At 41.4% G+C, this 20,832-nt stretch overlaps 1 protein-coding gene across 2 annotated transcripts; it reads right to left on the bottom strand.

The window, feature by feature from the left end:
• Positions 1-2,456: 2,456 nt before the first annotated feature.
• On the bottom strand, positions 2,457-19,639 carry LOC143277846 (uncharacterized). Of its 2 annotated transcripts, none has more exons than XM_076582769.1 (7): positions 19,584-19,639; positions 17,596-17,859; positions 15,821-16,056; positions 14,087-14,348; positions 11,900-12,575; positions 9,674-9,817; positions 2,457-6,126 (listed from the first exon to the last, which is right to left on the bottom strand). In XM_076582769.1, exons 2-7 carry the CDS (start codon positions 17,761-17,763, stop codon positions 4,895-4,897), a joined length of 2,718 nt encoding a protein of 905 aa, XP_076438884.1. In that variant the 5' UTR covers positions 17,764-17,859; positions 19,584-19,639; the 3' UTR covers positions 2,457-4,894. The 2 variants fall into 2 exon arrangements, with proteins under 2 accessions (XP_076438884.1, XP_076438885.1); XM_076582770.1 differs by having other exon boundaries at positions 15,821-16,053.
• Between the last annotated feature and the right edge of the window lie 1,193 nt (positions 19,640-20,832).

Here is a 20,832-nt window from a genome sequence, read left to right as displayed (position 1 = left end):
TCAAATGAGATGCACACATATCAATCATCATCATAATAACAGAATATTCATACAGTGCTTTCTACCGTTTCAAAGCACTATAAAATAACACACAACACTGTAAACTGTAAAGCTCTATGAGATAACAAAAATTGTTAAATACTTAAAACAAATCCACTTTATAACTTCCTTGGCCCAATACCAATGAAAAATATGAGTATCTTTTTTTAATATATATTTTTTTTATAGCATCTAAAAAAATATAATTGTATATTTTGGTCATGGTCATGATAAAATACTTTTGAATTAAACAAAACATAGGTCTTGATGTATATAAACATACAAGTTTAACCTGCAAGTCTTTATCTCTCTATGAATATATATATACTTCACACATATATCTGCTCATGTGTAACTCCTACTTTTACGTATTCACACACACACACACTCACACACACATGCATACATACACACACGTGCATGCGCGCGCACACACACACACACACACATCATGCCATATGTTAACAGTTACATTATAAACAGTTACAGCTGTTAACACTATTAGACTATCATTTAACCATATAAAATGCACACACACATTAGTTACTACACAAGTCTTCCTCTTTCACCAGTAAAATACCTTCAGTTTGAACAAACACTATGTCCCATGCACAAACTTTTTTTTAATATATATATATATATTTTTTTTTAATGTACACCTGCTATTAGAACATACTCTTGCACACCGTAAACTCCTCATCCACTGGTGCACATTCCTTCAAAACCCACACACTGGCCATTAACAAACAAACAAACAAACAACAACAACAGGCTGCATTTCCATTTGTACAGGTATGAATTTTGAACAGGATGGATGAGAAGTTTCAGTTTCAGTTTCAGTAGCTCAAGGAGACGCCACTGCGTTCGGACAAATCCATATACGCTACACCACATCTGCCAAGTGGATGGGAAGAAAGACAAAAGGGAAAATGAAATCCATCGTGTGAGATCCATACAGATCAACGGATACAATGGCAAGAGATCAGTTTCAGTTTCAGTTTCAGTAGCTCAAGGAGGCGTCACTGCGTTCGGACAAATCCATATACGCTACACCACATCTGCCAAGCAGATGCCTGACCAGCGGCGTAGCCCAACGCGCTTAGTCAGGCCTTGAGAAAAAAAAAGAAGAAGAAAAAAGGTGAATAAATAATAGATAAGCGTACATAAATAAGTAAATAAATACATAAATAGATAAATAAATAAATGATAATTATGAGAAAAAAAACACAGTAGTAATAATAATAAGAGATTAAGAAAGTAAAATTAGTCGTGCATGAGACTTCAATATCAAACAGACCTATCAAATCTGACAGAGCACACGATTAAAGGCATACCATTCATATTCACATCATATGCCTGACTTCTTCAAATCTTTGTCCATACATCATTGATTTGAGGAAAGAAGGTTTGATGAACCAAGTAAACTTTTCAGTACATTAGACAGCATTTTGTGGGATTGCAGAGAAAAAAAAACCATGACAAAGTAATGACCAACGTTTTTCAACTACTTTCCAAATGCGCTTTATTGTTTTCAATATATATATATATATGTATATAAATGGTTGAAAAGTTTGCTTGATGATCAAATGTGTTATCATCTGAAAAAGAATACACAGGGAAAAAACAAATGAAAAAGTTTAGAAAGTAAATTCCAATTCTGTAAAAATTGTCTTGCTGAGGATATTTCTTCACTTGAGGAAGGTAGATTTACAACAACAACAACAACAACAAAAAAAAAAGTGTCTTTTTTTAGATGATTAAAAACTGATATTCCAAACGATTCTTTGTTGGTTGGAGTCGCATTTTCCAAGAGCACAGCCACCAAAAATAAAGAAGCTCCATATGATTCATGTCCGGCTGTTTACACAAAACATTGTATACCTCTGGAGGGGCAAGGTAAAAACATGGGAGAACTGACAGAAAATACCTAAACATACTGAAAGACTGATTCATGTTATTTTCCACCTTGTTCGAGTTCAGTATCAGTATCAGTATCAGTAGCTCAAGGAGGCATCAATGCGTTCTGACAAATCCATATACGCTAGCTACACCACATCTGCCAAGCAGATGCCTGACCAGCAGCGTAACCCAAGTTCGAGTTCAGCTTTTTATAGATCAATACAACATACTGCTTCAATACAACTTGGCACAGTATATACTTTGGCTCTACAATACAAAGTTAAGCAAATCTTTTTGTTGGATAACACGATGGGTAAGAATATGCATGTTCAATAATAATAATAATGTACATTTATATAGCGCCCTTTCTCTCTAAGAGCTCAGGGTGCTTTACATGAAAGAAAAATATTACAAGTTACATAAAACATTCATGACCACTCTTTCTCAAAAAACCCTCCCCCCCCTCCCTCACCCCCCCAACTCAAACTCTCCTTTTCCCACTCTACATACATCCAAAGTGAGCTGACATGGGTGGTGATGGAGAACAAGGAAGCTGAGAGTACTTATAGATAGGTTTTAAAAAGATGAGTTTTTAGTGATGAGCGAAAAGCAGAAACAGAATCAGATGCATGGTTCAAGCCCACACAAATGGATACACAGCCTGATTAGGTGGTAGATTTCAACGGCCCATCAAAAATTCTTTTCAGACAGAATCAAATCCATATTCCACTTTCGATCAATCACACAGTGAGCTGTCCTTTATAGTTTGTAGCGGAGGTAGACTGTTACTGGCTGTGGTCACAATAACACAATATCAACAAATTACTGTTTGGTACAAAAACATTTCTGAGGCCCGAAATCACAGCTCCAAACTAAATCGTCAGATTTGCTACCAGGTCTGATTCCACATCTATGGATGACATAGCGACTACTCAAAAAAGCAAAGTCAGTCAGTCAGAATGATTCCCATCCAGTTTCAGAATTTCTGAAATGCTCCCCTAGGGTTGTCAGTACAGAAGTATTAGGACTAAAACTGACTGCTTCACCAACAGCTTCTTCCCCAAAGCAGTCAATGCCCAGTCTCTTAAACCAACCCAAGGTGTATAAAAGAGATCAGTGCAACTAGCAACCTGTAGATCTAGTCTACTCTGGGTGGCAGCCAGCCAGGTATCCTTCCCCAAATCCCATTTCCCAACAATCCTTTGTTGCAGAGAGATAAATTTTGGTCTTTCTTTTCGACGGGCGCAATAGCCGAGTGGTTAAAGCGTTGGACTTTCAATCTGAGGGTCCCGGGTTCGAATCATGGTGACGGCGCCTGGTGGGTGAAGGGTGGAGATTTTTACGATCTCCCAGGTCAACATATGTGCAGACCTGCTAGTGCCTGAACCCCCTTCGTGTGTATATGCAAGCAAAAGATCAAATACGCACGTTAAAGATCCTGTAATCCATGTCAGCGTTCGGTGGGTTATGGAAACAAAACATACCCAGCATGCACACCCCCAAAAGCGGAGTATGGCTGCCTACATGGTGGGGTAAAAACGGTCATACATGTAAAATCCCACTCGTGTGCATACGAGTGAACGTGGGAGTTGCAGCCCACGAATGCAGAAGAAGAAGAAGAAGGTCTTTCTTTTCTCAAAAGTGAGTCAAAAAACAACAACAAAAACTTGATTCAGTCAGGTGATATGTGTGTGTATGTAGGAGTGAAAACAGTATATAGTGGCCTTTGTTTTGGTGCCAGAGAAATGAGCCTCAGCAGGACGGTATTTAGCAGTTTCACTTTCACTTTCTCAAGGAGGCGTTAATGTGTTTGGACAAATCCATATATGCTACACCACATCTGCTAGGCAGATGCCAGACAGCAGCATAACCCAACGCACGTGTCAGTCCTTGAGTGCATGATTATATGTTTGTGTACCTATCAAAGAGGATTTCTTTTTACATAATTTTGCCAGAGGGCAACACTTTTGTTGCCATGGGTTCTTTTTCAGTGCGCTAAGTGCGTGCTGCTCACGGGACCTCGGTTTATCATCTCATCCGAACAACTAGACTTCTTTTGTGTCTGCAAGTGTGTTTGTTTTATTATCAAAGTTATTTTTCCTTCAGACTTTACAGGACAACCTTTTTCTTGTCATGGGTTCTTTCACAAGCTCAAAGTGTATGCTGCGCACAGGACCTCGGTTTATCTGCTGAAGAGAGTTCTTCGACAGAGTGTAAAGCAAGGGAAAAAAAAAACTCTTTCATGGCTGGTTCTTTAACGAGCACTGCACCATGCCATAGAGAAGACCTCCGCTCACCATCTCACTAACGATTTAAAGATGCTGGTCAAGAAATCTCACTCCATTCTCAAAAATGCATCAGTGAAGTAGATACTTCATTGTGTGGTCACAATGCCCCTAGCAACCCACAACATACTCAGCCAAAGCTGATAGGGGTAAACCTTGGTGACATCTGCCGACACAAAAACGCACATTTCAATAAGAATCTGTTAACAGCTTAGTCTCCTGTGAAAGACTATGACTCTCAAGCCAGGAAGCAAGACTGCACTGGCCCCTCCGAACACACCGCCCCCCTCAAACAGCGGGGACGGATTACCACCCCTCGGTGCCAAAGTAGCTGTCCCACGGTGGAAAGAGGAGGCAAAGTCACTCAGAGAGCTCTGACTGGTGCTTCCAAGTGTTGCAGTGTTTGGAGCTAGTTGTCCTGTGACGCTAGCTGGCCTTTGGGGATCATTCCAATGCTGACTGTCCTAAAGCTCTCTTGGCCCAAAGAGTGGGGAAGTAATCTGAGCAGGGCACTCTCCATGATGATCAAATTCTAGCCCACATGGTGGGGACAGCAGTTGCCTCCTCTGCTGTTCTGATGGTCATAGTTGGACACGACCATCACACAGTCACACTGTAAGCAGGGAGCGGACGTTGCTCACCAACACACCACAGACCAGCCCACCACTCTACTACTGCTGGTAATAGAAGCTGAATGCTGCCGTGCTGAAGTACGGCAGTAAAGACGCAGGCTCCTCTTCCTCTGCACCGGGGAGCCTCGCGTGGAGGGACCTGGGATCGTCTTCCTGGTGGTCAGTGCCCCCACCTGTCGACAGCATGATGCTGACCTGGTCTTCCTGTCTGTGCCTGGCCACACCCCCAGTGTCTGAGAAACCAGCTGGACAGTCTTCACACTTCAGCGCTCCTCCTTTCAGCTGGTCGACTCTTCCCTCCATTGCCATGCCAGCAGTGTTTTGCTTCAGCGCTCCCTCTGCCGAGTCCACAAAGTTTTTACTGCCTCCTCCGAACGCACCGCCCCCCTCAAACAGCGGGGACGGATTACCACCCCTTGGTGCCAAAGTAGCTGTCCCACGGTGGAAAGAGGAGGCAAAGTCGCTCAGAGAGCTCTGACCGGTGCTTGCAAGAGAGGACGGAATTTCACAGAGTGGGTCATTTTTCATGGGTAACGAGTCTTTCTCATCATGAACAGGGTCATAACTTCTGCTGTCTTGACCAACAGTGCAAGTCACAAAAGAGCTGGTATTTGCTTCCAACGCTGATGATGATGGTAATGGTGGTAGTCCAACAGTTTGAGGTAGAACCTGATGATTCAAAGCAGACATGGTCGGCAAGTCAACGCTAAACGACGCAACCTCTGCAGCGGGCGTGTCAGATGCATTGCACATCGAAACCGCAGAGACACCAGCAACACCCGAACCATCGTTACTGACCAGTTTCTCACAGCTCTGACCTTTGGACACGGACGCAGAAACTGCAGAGGAACTGACGACACCGGAAGACCCACCACCACTGACCGACTTCTCACCGCTCCAAGAGTTCTCCCCCTTCTTCCTCCTCCCCGCCTCTCCGTGACTGGAGCGCCGATGTTTGCAGAGGTTCCCCGAGTCTGAGAAGCGCTTGCCGCACTCTTCGCACTCGAAGGGCTTGTCGCCCGTGTGGATGCGGAAGTGAACGGTCAGGTTGCTGGCACGGGCGAAGGCCGCTCCACACACAGTGCACAGGTAGGGCCGGTCACCTGTGTGGCTGCGCAGGTGGGCGGTGAGGCGGTGGGGGAAGGGGAAGCGCTTGAGGCAGTGGGGGCACTGGAAGGGCCGGTCGTCTGTGTGCGTGCGCTTGTGCTTGGCCAGGTCACTGGAGGAGGGGAAGCGCTTGCCGCAGTCCTGGCACAGGAAGGGTCTGACACCTGTGTGAGGAGGATCATCATGATGATAGTAATAATCATAATAATAATCATGATGATGGTGATCATGATAATCATAATAATCATGATGATGATGATAATAAGAATAATAATCATGATGATGGTGATGATGATGATAATGATAATGATGATAATAATAATCATGATGATGATAATGATAACAATAACAACAACAATAATATTAGAATAATAATAACAATAATGATAATAACAACAACAATAATAATGATGATAACATTGATACTACTACTTCTACTAATGATAATAATAATAATATAGTAAAAGCAATAACAATAATAATACTAACAATGATGATTATAATGATGAAAATCAGCACTTATTCAAAACACTACATATGTAAAAAAAAAATAAAAAAAAACACAAAAAAATCCCATAAATAACAAAAATTTAATGATAAAATAAAATCACTTTACACAAACTTCAAACAGGAGGGGTCTGATGCCTGTGTACTACTACTACTACTACTACTACTACTACTACTACTACTACTACTACTACTGCTGCTGCTGCTACCAATCATCATCATCATCATCATCATAGTAATAAACACTTATTCAGCGCTTTTTGTCAAACAGAGCTCAAAACCCTTTAGATGTGCAAAAAAATACTCATCAACTATACATTTGAAATAACAAAATAAATTGATTTACACAAACTTCACAAACTGACATCAATACACAACTCACCCAACTCAATTACTCACACAGGAACACACACACACACACATGAATGCACCCACGCATGCAAGCACACACAAGCACACATAGCTTGGAAAGTAGTTTCAAATTGTGGTGGACAAAGATACCAGTACTGCCTATACAGATGGATCTTCAGAGAAGATTTGAAAGACACTGCAGAATCTGAGTGTGTAATGTTAAATGGAAAGTTGTTCCAGATAGCTGGACCTTGGAAGCCAAAAAGTAAACTGACCAGAGGATTTTGTTCTGACAGACAGAACACATAGAATCTGATGATCAGCAGAAAGGAAATTTTTTTTCCTAAAATTACGTTTATCTAACATACTTACCATGACCCACTAGTGCAGACTCCGGCAGGGAGTCCGATTCCTGTCGTGTGCAAACTTCTATCTGCCTATGCAGAGAAAACGAAAGTAGCTATGGTCGATAACCTCCCGGAAGTAGGTTACCTCCCGTCTGTATCCCTGACTAGCTTCCTCTTTTTCCAGCAGCCATCTTGACTCCTGTTCCTGTGCTCTTCATACGGCTAAGTTTTTTCTTCTTCGTATTTTCTGTCTGTCTGTCAGTTCTCTGGTGTTTTTGCTTTTTGTCAAATTATGTCTTCAATCAGGTCACATAATCATATGGCTCGATTGGGCGATCGGGCTAAAATTAAGGCATGATCGCAATCAATTCACTGATGGATATCAGAGAGGTATGTCTCAGGCTTGTTTAATGCTGGAACATCATTATTACAGGAAGTTTGAGTACCTCCTTGTCACATAATCCTAAACAAATATGGCCCCCCAGCAACATCCTCCTCCATCTTTATCACCCCCCCCCCACCCCCAACCCCCCAAAAAAGTCCCAAATTCTGTGGCCTTTCATGCCCTGGTCTCATGGTTGACCTCAGTTTTGATCCCACTCAAATTCCTTGCTTGAGGTGAGTACCGTCAAGGTTTTCGGTGTTCACAGATTCATGGGTGACTGAGGTTCGAGGGATGTGGTGGCGGTCTCAACTCTGAATACATGCTAAACTCAGTCTGGCTCTGTGACTAAGCAATCACTGTCAACAGTATGGGGCTTAGTAGGTGGTGTCTGCCGTGTGTTAAATTACAATAAACACCACCAAAGTGACTCAGCAGCAGTGCAGGGTCACCTCTGGTGTGTGGCCTCCTGGCAACATAACATCAATGGTTCCCTGTGGACTGTCGATGCTGAGACTGTGACACACAAACCCAGGTGTGGCTGTGTATGAGGGGGTTGGGGCTGGGGGAGGGGAGCAGGGGTGGGGGGCTGGGGGGGGAGAGAGTTGGGGGACTCAGAAATGAGCAGAGTGGGAGTAATGCCACTGAAACAGTGCAGATAATGGGCAGCACAAAAAAGAAAAATAAAGAAGAGAGACTACTTGCGTGTGTACTGACAAAGAATATCAGAGAGAATACCTGTGTGTGTATACTGACAAAGAACATCGGAGAAAATACATGTGTGTGTACTGACAAAGAACATTGGAGAGAATACCTCTGTGTGCACTGACAAAGAACATTGGAGAGAATACCTGTGTGTGTGCTGACAAAAAACATCAGAGAGAATATCTGTGTGTGTACTGACAAAGAATATTGGAGAGAATACCTGTTCGTGCATACTGACAAAGAATATCAGATAGAGTACTTGTGCGTGTGCACCAACAAAGAACATCGGAGAGAAAAACCTGTGTGTGCATTGACAAAGAACATCGGAGAGAATACTTGTGTGTGTGCTGACAAAAAACATCGGAGAGAATACCTGTATGTGTACTGACAAAGAATACTGGACAGAATACCATTGGAGAGAATACCCGAGTGCGTATTGACAAAGAACATTGGAGAAAACACCTGTGTGTGCACTGACAAAGGATATTGGACAGAATACCTGTGTGTGTGCACCAACAAAGAACATTGGAGAGAATACCTGAGTGCGTATTGACAAAGAACATTGGAGAAAATACCTGTGTGTGCACTGACAAAGGATATTGGACAGAATACCTGTGTGTGTGCACCAACAAAGAACATTGGAGAGAATACCTGAGTGCGTATTGACAAAGAACATCAGAGAAAATACCTGTGTGTGTATACTGACAAAGAATATTGGAGAGAATACCTCCGTGCGTACTGACAAAGAACATCGGAGAGAATACCTGTGTGTGTATACTGACAAAGAATATTGGAGAGAATACCTGTGTGTGTATTGACAAAGAATATTGGAGAGAATACCTGTGTGTGTATACTGACAAAGAATTTCAGAGAGAATACTTGTGTGCATACTGACAAAGAACATCGGAGAGAATACCTGTGTGTGTATACTGACAAAGAATATTGGAGATAATACCTGTGTGTGTATTGACAAAGAATATTGGAGAGAATACCTGTGTGTGTATTGACAAAGAATATTGGAGAGAATACCTGTGTGTGTATTGACAAAGAATATTGGAGAGAATACTGACAAAGAATTTCAGAGAGAATACCTGTGTGTGTAATGACAAAGAACATCAGAGAGAAAAACTGACAAAGAACATCGGAGAGAAAAACCTGTGTGTGCACTGACAAAGAACATCGGAGAGAAAAACCTGTGTGTACACTGACAAAGAACATCGGAGAGAATACCTGTGTGTACACTGACAAAGAACATCGGAGTCAAAACCTGTGTGTACACTGACAAAGAACATCAGAGAGAAAAACCTGTGTGTACACTGACAAAGAACATCGGAGAGAAAAACCTGTGTGTACACTGACAAAGAACATCGGAGAGAAAAAACCTGTGTGTACACTGACAAAGAGCATCGGAGAGAATACCTGTGTGCACCCGCAGGTGTGAAGTGAGATCCCCGGAGCGAGAGAAGGTCTTGTAGCAGTGCTGACAGGAGAAGGGGCGCTCCCCGGAGTGGATGCGGCCATGCTGCTTGAGGGTGCTGGCCAGTGGGAAGGAGGCCCCACAGTCTGCAACACACAGAGGGTTTTTTGTTTGTTTTGTTTTTCTTCCAAATTTTAACCCACATTTTTACCCTCATTTGCCCAGTTTCCCCCAACCCTCCATTCATCCACATCTCCCACCCCTTCTAATACTCAGATGTATTCATAAATACTTTAACAAAATGTCTTCCATCACCGATATGTGTGACGGGACATTAAACAAAAAATTCCTCTTCCTCCACACACACATACACACACACATGCATAAGTACACACACATAAGTACACACGCACACACACACACACCACACACACACACACACACACATAAGTATACACACATGCATAAGTACACACACATAAGTATACACACATGCATAAGTACACACCACACACACACACACGCATGCACACACACACACGCACGCACACACATACCACACACGCATACACACATACACACACCACACACACATGCACACACACGCACGCACACACATACACACACACACACACGTATACACACACACACCACGCACTCTAGGGTCACTCTGCATGGTACCGTGACCAGCAAACTGGGTGCAACAGCCAAGCAGTTTAAGCATTGGACTTTCAATCTGAGGGTCCTGGGTTCGAATCTCAGTAACAGCCTGTGCCTGATAGGTAAAGGGTGGAGATTTTTCCAATCTGCCAGGTCAACACATGTGCAGACCTGCTAGTGCCTGAACCCCCTTTGTGTGTGATATTATCTACTCGCCTGTGCAGACAAATAGGAGCAAAAAAAACAACCAACCCAACAAACAAAAAACAGCCACTACAAGATAGGAGCAAAAACAAACAACCTACAACAAAAAACACCAACCAACCAACCAAACAAAAACCAGACATTATCTACTCACCAGTGCAGACAGACAGGAGCAAAAAAGAAACAAAAAACAAAAAAACAGACATTATCTACCCACCTGTGCAGACAGATAGGAGCACAAAAACAACAAACAAATAAACAAAAAACAACAACAACCAACCAACCAACCAACCAACTGTACAAACAATAGACATTATCTAGTCACCTGTGCAGACAGATTAGAGCAAAAAAACACAACCAACCAAACAAACAAAAAACAGACATCACATTATCTGCTCACCTCTGCAGACGAGGTAGGAGCCCAAAAAAAAAAAAAAAAACCCCAACCAACCAACCAAACAAAAAACATACATCACATTATCTACTCACCTGTACTGACAAGGTAGGAGCGAAAAAAACAAGAAAAAACACACAAAAAAAAACCCCGACCAGCCAAACAAACAAAAAACAGACATCACATTATCTACCCACCTGTGCAGACAGATAGGAGCACAAAACCAACAACAAACAAATAAACAACAAAAAACCAACCAACGAACCAACTGTACAAACTATAGACATTATCTAGTCACCTGTGCAGACAGATAAGAGCAAAAAAACACAACCAACCAACCAAACAAAAATCAGACATCACATTATCTACTCATCTCTGCAGACAAGGTAGGAGCCAAAAAAAAAAAAAAAAAAAAAACCCAAAAAACAACCAACCAACCAAACAAAAAACAAACATCACATTGTCTACTCACCTGTGCAGACAAGGTAGGAGCCAAAAAAACCCAACCAACCAAGCAAACAAACAAACAAAAATCAGACATCACATTGTCTACTCACCTGTGCAGACAAGGTAGGAGCCAAAAAAACCCAACCAACCAAGCAAACAAACAAACAAAAATCAGACATCACATTGTCTACTCACCTGTGCAGACAAGGTAGGAGCCAAAAAAACCCAACCAACCAAGCAAACAAACAAACAAAAATCAGACATCACATTATCTACTCACCTGTGCAGACAAGGTTGGAGCCAAAAAAAACCCAACCAACCAAACAAAAAACAGACATCACATTGTCTACTCACCTGTGCAGACAAGGTAGGAGCCAAAAAACCCCAACCAACCAACCAACCAACCAAACAAAAAACAGACATCACATTGTCTACTCACCTGTGCAGACAAGGTATGAGCCCAAACAAAAACCCGACCAACCAAACAAACAAACAAAAAACAGACATCACATTACCTACTCACCTGTGCAGACATAGGGCCTTTCCCCCGAGTGCTTCCTCTTGTGCACCACCAGGCTGACCGTCTGGTTAAAGGACAGGCCGCACTCCTCACACCTGTACGGCCTCTCCCCCGTGTGGATGCGCATGTGCACCTTCAGCCCCCCACCACGACTGAAGGTGGCGCCACACTCAGCGCAAACGTGCCGCCGCTGATTCTTCTCCACCCCCTTCGGCGCATCGGCCTCCGTCCGCCTTCCGTTCTGCCCCAGCAGTCTCTGGGCAGCCAGAGGCCTCTTGGAGGTTGGAGGTCTCTTTGAGGCCATCGCAGGTTTTCTTTCCTGGGGGTTCGAGGTTTTCTTGACGATGGTTGGTTTCCTTCCGTTTCCAGGTGTTTGGTGGTGAGGAGGAGCCGCTGTGCTGTTTGAGGTGTGGGAGGATGGGGAGGAGGTTTGTTGCGGGGAGGAGGGAGGGGGGTTGCCTGAGGTGAGCTTTCTTTTCCGAGGGGATCGCTGTTGTGTGGCTGGGCTCCCTTCACGTGGTTTTCTGGTTCTGTGGTGCTGAGGGGGTGGTGGTGGTGGTGGCGGGGGTGGTGGTGTAGGTGGTGGTAGTGTTGGTGATGGTGGTGGAGGAAGAGAGGACGGTTGGGCTTTTCTCTTCTCCTTCCTTCTTGTGCAAGGCGGGGGTTGCTCTGTACGAACCTACACACACAACACACTCACATCTTTTGAACATATCCAATTATCATAACTTCTTTCTGGATACACTGACGCTATACACTCACATCTTTTGAACACATCCAATTATCATAACATCTTTCTGGATACAATGACACTACATACCCACATCTTTTTAACAAACACAATTATCATAACTTCTTTCTGGATACACTGGCGCTGTACACTCACATCTTTTGAACACATCAAATTATCATTAAGTCTTTCTGGATACGCTGATACTTTTCACTCATATGTTTTAAATATATTCTGTTATCGTAAACATTTCTGGGAAAAAAGCTATATTCAGGGGAAGAGACTGTGTGGTTGGAATATTCAACATTCAGTCTGAGAATCTCAGGTTTGATCCTTGGGGGTTAAGGGTTGAGATTTTTTTCCGATCTCCCAATTCAACAGTTGAGCAAACCAGCTCATGCTTGAATCCCCTTGATGCATACACACGTCGATCAAATGTGCATGTCAAAGATCCTGTATTTCGGGTCAGAGTTTGGGGGCTGTGGAAATATACACCTGGCATATAAAATAGAGTATGGCTGACAACACCGCATGGTAAAAAGTCAAATATATGAAAGCCTACTCACTGAATGAGAGTGAATATGGATATTTCCTTGCACAAACATAGAAATTCAAGCTTTTCATAATGCAATACATGCACATGCACACGCACACACGTGTGTGTGTGTGTGTGTGTGTGTGTGTGTGTGTGTGTGTAACATCTGCCAGCTTACACTGTATCCCAGAATGCAATCTATCTTTTAATGATAGGATTCAAAACTATCAAAAAACTGTTACAAACCATTATAACAAATCACAATGCACAAGACCATTTGCTCTGCAAAAACAAAGTTACTTCCCTTACCTTAGTTTAGGGGGGGAATAAAAATATATGTTTTTGTTCTTGTGCTCCATAAGAGTCTATTACAAAACGAAATCGTGTTCAAAACTGGGGCAAACGAGTTTGCTGTTTCCCACTTTTGACCATCAATTCCCAACGGGAAAACATCAAAATAAAGCACTAATACTTTATATTTCTTTATAATAGATGGAGATTTGATAGAAAAAGAATCATAGAATCTGAATAACCAAAAAAGTCAAATCTGATATTCTCACCCTTGTCACTTTCACAGTGTGTTGCGTAAAATTTACTCCAGTGACTTATTCATGATTTTCACGTGCAACATCACACACACACATATATATATATATATGTGTGTATATATATATATATATATATATGTGTGTGTGTGTGTGTGTGTGTGTATGTGAACGCTTACCCAAATTAAAAAAAACACAAAAGTGACATATCGATATCTTTTAAACAGCATTTCAATAGTTCAAGGCCCATAGCAGAATTTTCTCAAAGTAAAAAAAAAAAAATCATCATTCTAATCATCCCTGGCACAACGTTATGCTGAAAACTGACCCAAATTAACTGTTTACCTGTTTCATTCACCCATAATGCAACTGGCTCTCACCTGAAAATCTGCATCCCTCTTCCAGAAATCCTTGCTGCCAATGTCATTATTGCTGCATACTTCCACTGCTTTGTCCTTGCTGTTGTTACCTACACTGTTGGAAACCCCAGCCCCTGAAGTAGAAACAGCATCACTGCATGGCGGGGTGAAAAAGTAGGGGTCAGAGGTCATGGGGTTGCAGGTCACACAGGTCAGGGTCAGTGCAGCATGGCAGGACGAGCAGCGCACACCAGCAGACAAAACCGCCTTGGTGTCTTCGTAACTGAAACCCCCGAGTCAGGTTTTGGTTGTTGTAAGATATGTTAAAGTCTTATTGATGTACCGGTAGTTTTTCATCATCAAAATTGATCAGTCTTACAACACACTGTCCTTTTTTTCTTTCTTTTAAATTTTTTTTTTTTATCCCAATGGAAAAAGCTTTTTTCATATATTTATTTTAAAAAAAATTAAACTGTTGGGGTTTTTTTTCAATGTATTCATACATGATAACATGATGATTTGTAGTTTTACAGGTTGTAGTTTTAGAAAAGGATGAGTCGAAGTCTTACAACTTGATGTCTTTTTTACTTCTTTGTATTTTTTTTCCTCACTGTGTTTTAAACATTAAAAAATAATTTCAAATTCCACAGGATTTGGTTTACACAAAGTTGCTATTATGTTTTACATATTCAAAGATGATTTAAAGAAAAATGAATTGTAGTTTTAAACAATCAAATTAAAATCAACGACAACTTTCCCCCCCCTTCTTTTTGATGGAATAACAACTGTGTTTGATTAAATGATGAAAAAAAGGGACTGTAATTTATATTCTTTAAACTAAAACATAGTACACGACTTCAAGCGAATGTTCCACTGACATGAGGTTATGTACCCTGACTTATTCTAAGGAGCAAAAATAGTATGCTTGTTCATTTGTATTGCTCACTGTGTCCTGGCCTTGTTTAGGATTACTTTTAACGTTGGTTAAAACAAAAAAACCACACACACACACACACACGCACACACATCCTGACACACAGGTACACACACATCAGTTCCTTTCTCTTCTTCTTCTTCTTTGTTCATGGGCTGAGACTCCAACGTTCATTTGTATACATGTACAAGTGGGCTTTTACACGCATGACCATTTTTTACCTCGCCAAATAGGTAGCCACACTCTTGTTTTCAGAGCTGAGTTCGTCTCTCCATTTAATTCTCTCTCTCTCTCTCTCTCTCTCTAACAAGTCATTAGAAGTGTAGAACAGACACTGCCACAGTGGGTACAAAGTGCAAGCATTGATCAACTCATAAGGAATCAAAACTGAAAGCAGTCATACTACCAAAAAACAAAACAAACCAACCCAACAACAACCAAAAAACAAAAATCCCCAAAAAGCAACACAAAGCAAGACAAAATTAGTTACTGCATGTTTGTGTTATTATATTTCAAAATGAGGAAACTGCTTTGTTAAAAGTGACATAAATTTACATCCCATGATTCAGGCATGGGTTTGTTAAAATGTTTACACTGCAATATCTGTCCCTTTGAAAGAATAGAACTTGCTTTATGTATTTGATTCATTAGTCGAACTACTGATGTTGGTATGTTCATAAGGGGATGCATGTGCTTAATTTGATTTAAAATCTTTTCACAAACTTTGCTGTTACACATGCATACACACATGGACGCACAACACACACACAGACACACACACACACAAAACGAGAAAAAAAAAGAAAAAAAGAGTGAGTTACTGTTGCATGAGGAATAAGGCGAGCTGCGAGTCGCAGGTCAAATGCAGACAGGCTCCGAGCTGTCTCCAGCGTCGGTATGCCGTGTCGGTGACATCCAGATGCCAGACCTGCGGCGTGACCTGTGACCTCTGCAGCGAGACCTGTGACCTCTGCAGCGTGACCTGTGACCTCCTCCCCGTCGCTGTTCCGCACACTGCTCCACCATGTTGCTGTGATGCTGTGCAAGTCTGGTTCTGCTGAAGGATGTCAGAGTTGTTTCCCTTTCATTTTCCTTTCTCAGAGGAAGGTTTTCTGTGGGTCTTTCTTTAAAAATTTTTTTTTTTTATCAGTTTGTGTGTGTGTGTGTGTATGTGTGTGTGTCTGTGTGTCTGTGAGTATGTCTGTGAATTAGTGTTTACTGAGTTGTGCATGAGTGCGCAAGTGTGTCTGTCTGTGAATTAGTGGTTTATTGAGTTGTTGTGCATGTGTGTGTGCATGCACTCTGTATGTGTGTGTGTGTGTGTGTGTGTGTGTGTGTGTGTGTGTGCAAGTGTGTGTGTCTGTGAATTAGTGGTTTACTGAGCTGATGACATGTGTGCATACATACATGTGTGTGTGTGTGTGTGTGTGTGTGTGTGTGTGTGTGTGTGTGTGTGTGTGTGTGTGTGTGTGTGTGTGCATGTGTGTGTGTGTGTGTGTGTGTGTGTGTGTGTGTGTGTGTGTGTGTGCAATGACTCGTTTTGTAACACTTCATAAATATGTCTTTGACACTGACCAAACTATTGACAACAAATAACCAGCAGACATATTACAGAAGAAAGTCTTCAACTCCTCACCACTAGTCTAGCAAAACAAACTATGAGAGATTTACCAGTAACATTTTGCAGGAACATCTTCAACACCTTATCAGTGACCATACAAGCTACCATAGACCTTTTCTTTTTCCATTCACATTTTTATAGGTACAGACGAAAAACCATCCATGGAAACTTGCACACAAACAATAAAAGATGCAAGTTTAAGACAAAGGACATGCAGAATAGTTATCACCAGTACAGAAACCTCAAGCTCCTGGGAAAATCTTCAGTAATGACAACATAACCAACCACAAACGTTTTCACTGACTCAGTATTGCTGGTAACTTCCCTGACTTTCCCCACAGATGACCAATTTGTATGGGTAAGAAATAAAATCGCCAAAAAACGAATGTTAGAATTTATGAACTGAAAACTTTAAAACTGATCAGTGAGATAACAAGTTATTTGGGGAAAAAATATAAAACTTCCTCCCTTCTTATGCTATCATACAGTGAGATGATGAAAGCATCAACATTTTTTGTTCGAAATTTGCAAACACTAGTGAATGACTTGCAAACAAATCCAGGAAAGCACAAAGAGTTTGAACAGATTAAATTCAGAACATAAAACAGCCACGCAGGGCCCGTTCATCTAATTCTGTTGTCCACCTTGTGACTGAGATGGAACTGGATCAGACCACAGAATACTGTGGATCAGACGCCATTGTTGACATGTACTGTTCACCACGAAAATAACTCTCCTGCTGGCGAGCACAGCAACACAAACTGCATTTATTGGTCACAGTGGACAGTGGAAAAGTCAGTAAAGATATTCTTAGCTCATAACATCATTATGGAAATTAGGTGCCACTCCAAAAATTCAAAACTACCTAAGGTCCTAATCGGGGCCCTTCGTCTGAAATGGCTATAAACAGTTGGGCCCCGATCACTATCTTTCATCTGGAGTGAGTTAAACTACAGGACAGTCTCTGTCACTCACCGAAACACTGGTGACACAACCTGTCAGCAGACAGTTCCCAGACACCACCTCCTCAGTCTCTGATGGGATCTCAAATTTGATTGGCAGACAGCAGACCTCATCATCTTCCGCAGATCGAGTCTCCACTGCTCCACTGTCCTTGACCTGTCTGGTATCCGCAGCTTCCATGTTTTGATAAACATACTCCCCCCTTGTCTGTTTTGATGGTTTTGTCAGTGACCCATTCAGTGTTCCTGTCTTGCGTAGGAATGTAGTTGGGTTGGTCTGAAAATTGTGCATAATGATTGTGCATAAAAATTTTTGTACTTGAAAACATGACGAATGTTCATTTTTCATCGCAATGATTTAAAGACCCCTAAAAAATTAAATTACCCATGATGGCGGCAATGGTTCATTATAGTTTATATGATTTTTCAACAACAAAAAACAAGACAGGCAAAGCTTTCATGACTCGCCTGTGATTTCCAACTACAATTATCTTAAAAATCAACGCAGGAACTGCAGTGTCCATTCAGACGTGTCTGACACAACAGCTGAGTGTTTAGAGCACTGAAATTTCTGCCTGAGGATCCTGGATTCAAATCCATGCAGCAGTATCTAATAGGTTAAAGGTGGAGAAAAGTTTTTCTTATCCTCAAGGTCAATGTACCTATGTATGCACAAACCTGAGTCAGTGAGTGCCCTAAACAATTTCATGAGTATACTCATGCAGAAGATGAAATACACTTGTTAAAGATCACATGATTCCTGTCAGCATCCGGTAGATTATAGAAACACAAAATATATACCCTAAAATGGAGTCATACACATACATGACTGCATGCACACATGTCTGCACATACAAAAAAGTTTGTGTTTTGGTCAAAGCCAGTGGAAAAGATTTTTTAAAAATCAAGTGTGTGTGTGTGTGTGTGTGTGTGTGTGTATTGTGCGTCCGTGTGTGCATGCATGTGTAACAGCAAATTTTGTGAAAAGATTTTAAATCAAATTAAGCACATGCATCCCCTTTTGAACATACCAACAACAGCAGTTCAACTAATGAATCAAATACATAAAGAAACCAGATTTAATTAGTTGTTCAATTGATTGGTGAATACATAGAAAGGAGAAAAAAAAAACAAAGAAAAAAAACAAGCTACAATGTCTAAACAAAGAACATGTTAATCACATACAACAGATATAAACCTACAAAGTCCTCTATAGTGTGTTCCCAGTATGCCTCCAGCTTCACCTCCTTGCCCTTGCTGCCTGGATTCAAATCTGATTCAATACCAGTCTGTCCTTGAACAGACTTTTTGAATTTCTGATGTGTAGTATGCACTTTGGCTATTGTATATTGCTTATTTTCTGCGAGGTATATACAGCATTAATTAATGTATGGGTCAATGTCAGAGACCAAGTTAACAAACCACAAAAGGATATTTCTGTCACCACCCAGTAAGTCTACAGTCATTCAGTTAACACACATACATGCTGACAAGTACCTGAACAGACACTGAACTGTTCACTGCTGCTAATGTCAACATATCTTAATTATCAGGGTTTCTTTAAAATTCAACATACTGTCACACTCACATATCTATCAAAGAATGTGCATTGATCACGTGCACTGATGCATGCACACATACACACATAAACGCACACACACACACACACACACACACACACGTGCTGCGGTTCATGCATATAAACATGCAAATAAATCCACGTGAGTGAGCTCGTATGCAGGTGCAAACACACACACACACACACACACACACACACACACACACACAGAGACTCAAAGTCACATATATATAAATGCACATGTGCACAATTTAAGTGTTTGCACGCTGCTCAACAGTATACAAACAGAGAGAACTGAAACAATTTTCACAACCGCCTTCTTTTTAGCTTTTGTCACGTACTAAGACGACTGGGCTGCAGATGCGTCACAATACAACAGAATTACTCTGGCCGTGAAGGTGTCCCAAACTATACATACTCACATCATGAATTCGGCTGCTGCGATGCGCCGAACATTTACCCTGGTCTGTCGGTGTTATTGTCGTCTGCCATGACAGGAAGTAAACCGCGCAGGCTCATTTAGTTTAGTTTCGAACTAAACTGTTTCCCTTGTCATCTGAACTTTCCCAAAATACACGTCTACCTGTTTTGTTTGTTTTGTTTTGTTTTAAATTTTAAACATTTTTAAAAATTCCATTTTGATAGGTTGACATTTTACAATAAAACAACATCTTAATGGACATTTATAAAGAGGAAAAAACAGAAGAAAAAAACAACATAAATACTCTGATAGACAGAAACAGCCAAGCAGCTGGATTATACATTGGTTGGTCATCATCATGGAGTATTATCATTCATTTCTTAAGATCTTACACAAGCTGTCAAGGAATACAAACTGACAAGTGTCTTAGAACACGTTCACAGCAAGTGAACACCACAATCATTTCTTACAATACCAATAAAAAGAAAATAAATATGGGTGGTTAATTTTCGTTAATCATGAACAGGTTACTAATTATTTGTGATCAATAATTTGTAAGGCAGCCATCTGGCAGAGAAAATGGCATGGTTAAAGTTATGATATGCATTATACGTCTCCCTGTTACCCTGATTAACTATTAATTACAGACAGCGATGGGGAAAGAATTAAGAGGGGGAGAGAAAAGGTGTTTGTTTTTGTTTTTTTTTAAAGAAGAAGAATGAATAAAGAAATAAAACACATCAGAACATTCCAAACTAAAACAAAAACTCAACTCTTATATGTGTGCGAAGAAGAAATTAATTTTCATGTCGGATTTATGTTTTGCAATGGATTCGATGCAATGTCAATCAAATTTATAGTCTGCGGCCAACAAACTAGCGCATTAGTGCACCCCCGCCCCCCTTCCTTCTTCTTACACACACACACACACACACACACACACACACACACACACACACACTGTGGCAAAGATAATGTTCACTGGCACGCACAAGCGAGCACACTGAGCACCGCACACACGCGCCTTCAAGTTTGAGTCCACACGCACACTGATGTACATGTGACAAATTCATAAGAAAAGTAGCCTACACAAGTGCGCACATACGCATTCATCAGTGTACCAACTTGAACAAAGACGTCAGGGAGTGCGCACGCACCAAGATTCGTGCATAATTGGCTGCACGCACCTGCTCTTGAGAACACAAATGCGCATGTACAATTATACCAATACGTACGTGCTCTCTCGTGCA

Source organism: Babylonia areolata, chromosome 35 (genome assembly GCF_041734735.1).
Source record: "Babylonia areolata isolate BAREFJ2019XMU chromosome 35, ASM4173473v1, whole genome shotgun sequence".
In the NCBI taxonomy this organism is placed as follows: Eukaryota; Metazoa; Mollusca; class Gastropoda; order Neogastropoda; family Buccinidae; genus Babylonia; species Babylonia areolata.
The sequence above is the reverse complement of the archived record's forward strand: the minus strand, read 5'-3'. Positions and strand labels throughout refer to the sequence as shown.

Excerpts from the sequence above, each read along its gene's own strand:
- LOC143277846 (XM_076582769.1), bottom strand. The coding sequence starts at position 17,763 with ATGGAAGCTGCGGATACCAGACAGGTCAAGGACAGTGGAGCAGTGGAG. Across the intron at positions 16,057-17,595 it reads GTTGTGTCACCAGTGTTTCG|CAGAACCAGACTTGCACAGC; the intron begins GTGAGTGACAGA and ends GACATCCTTCAG. Across the intron at positions 6,127-9,673 it reads ACACCTGCGGGTGCACACAG|GTGTCAGACCCTTCCTGTGC; the intron begins GTATTCTCTCCG and ends CTCCTCACACAG.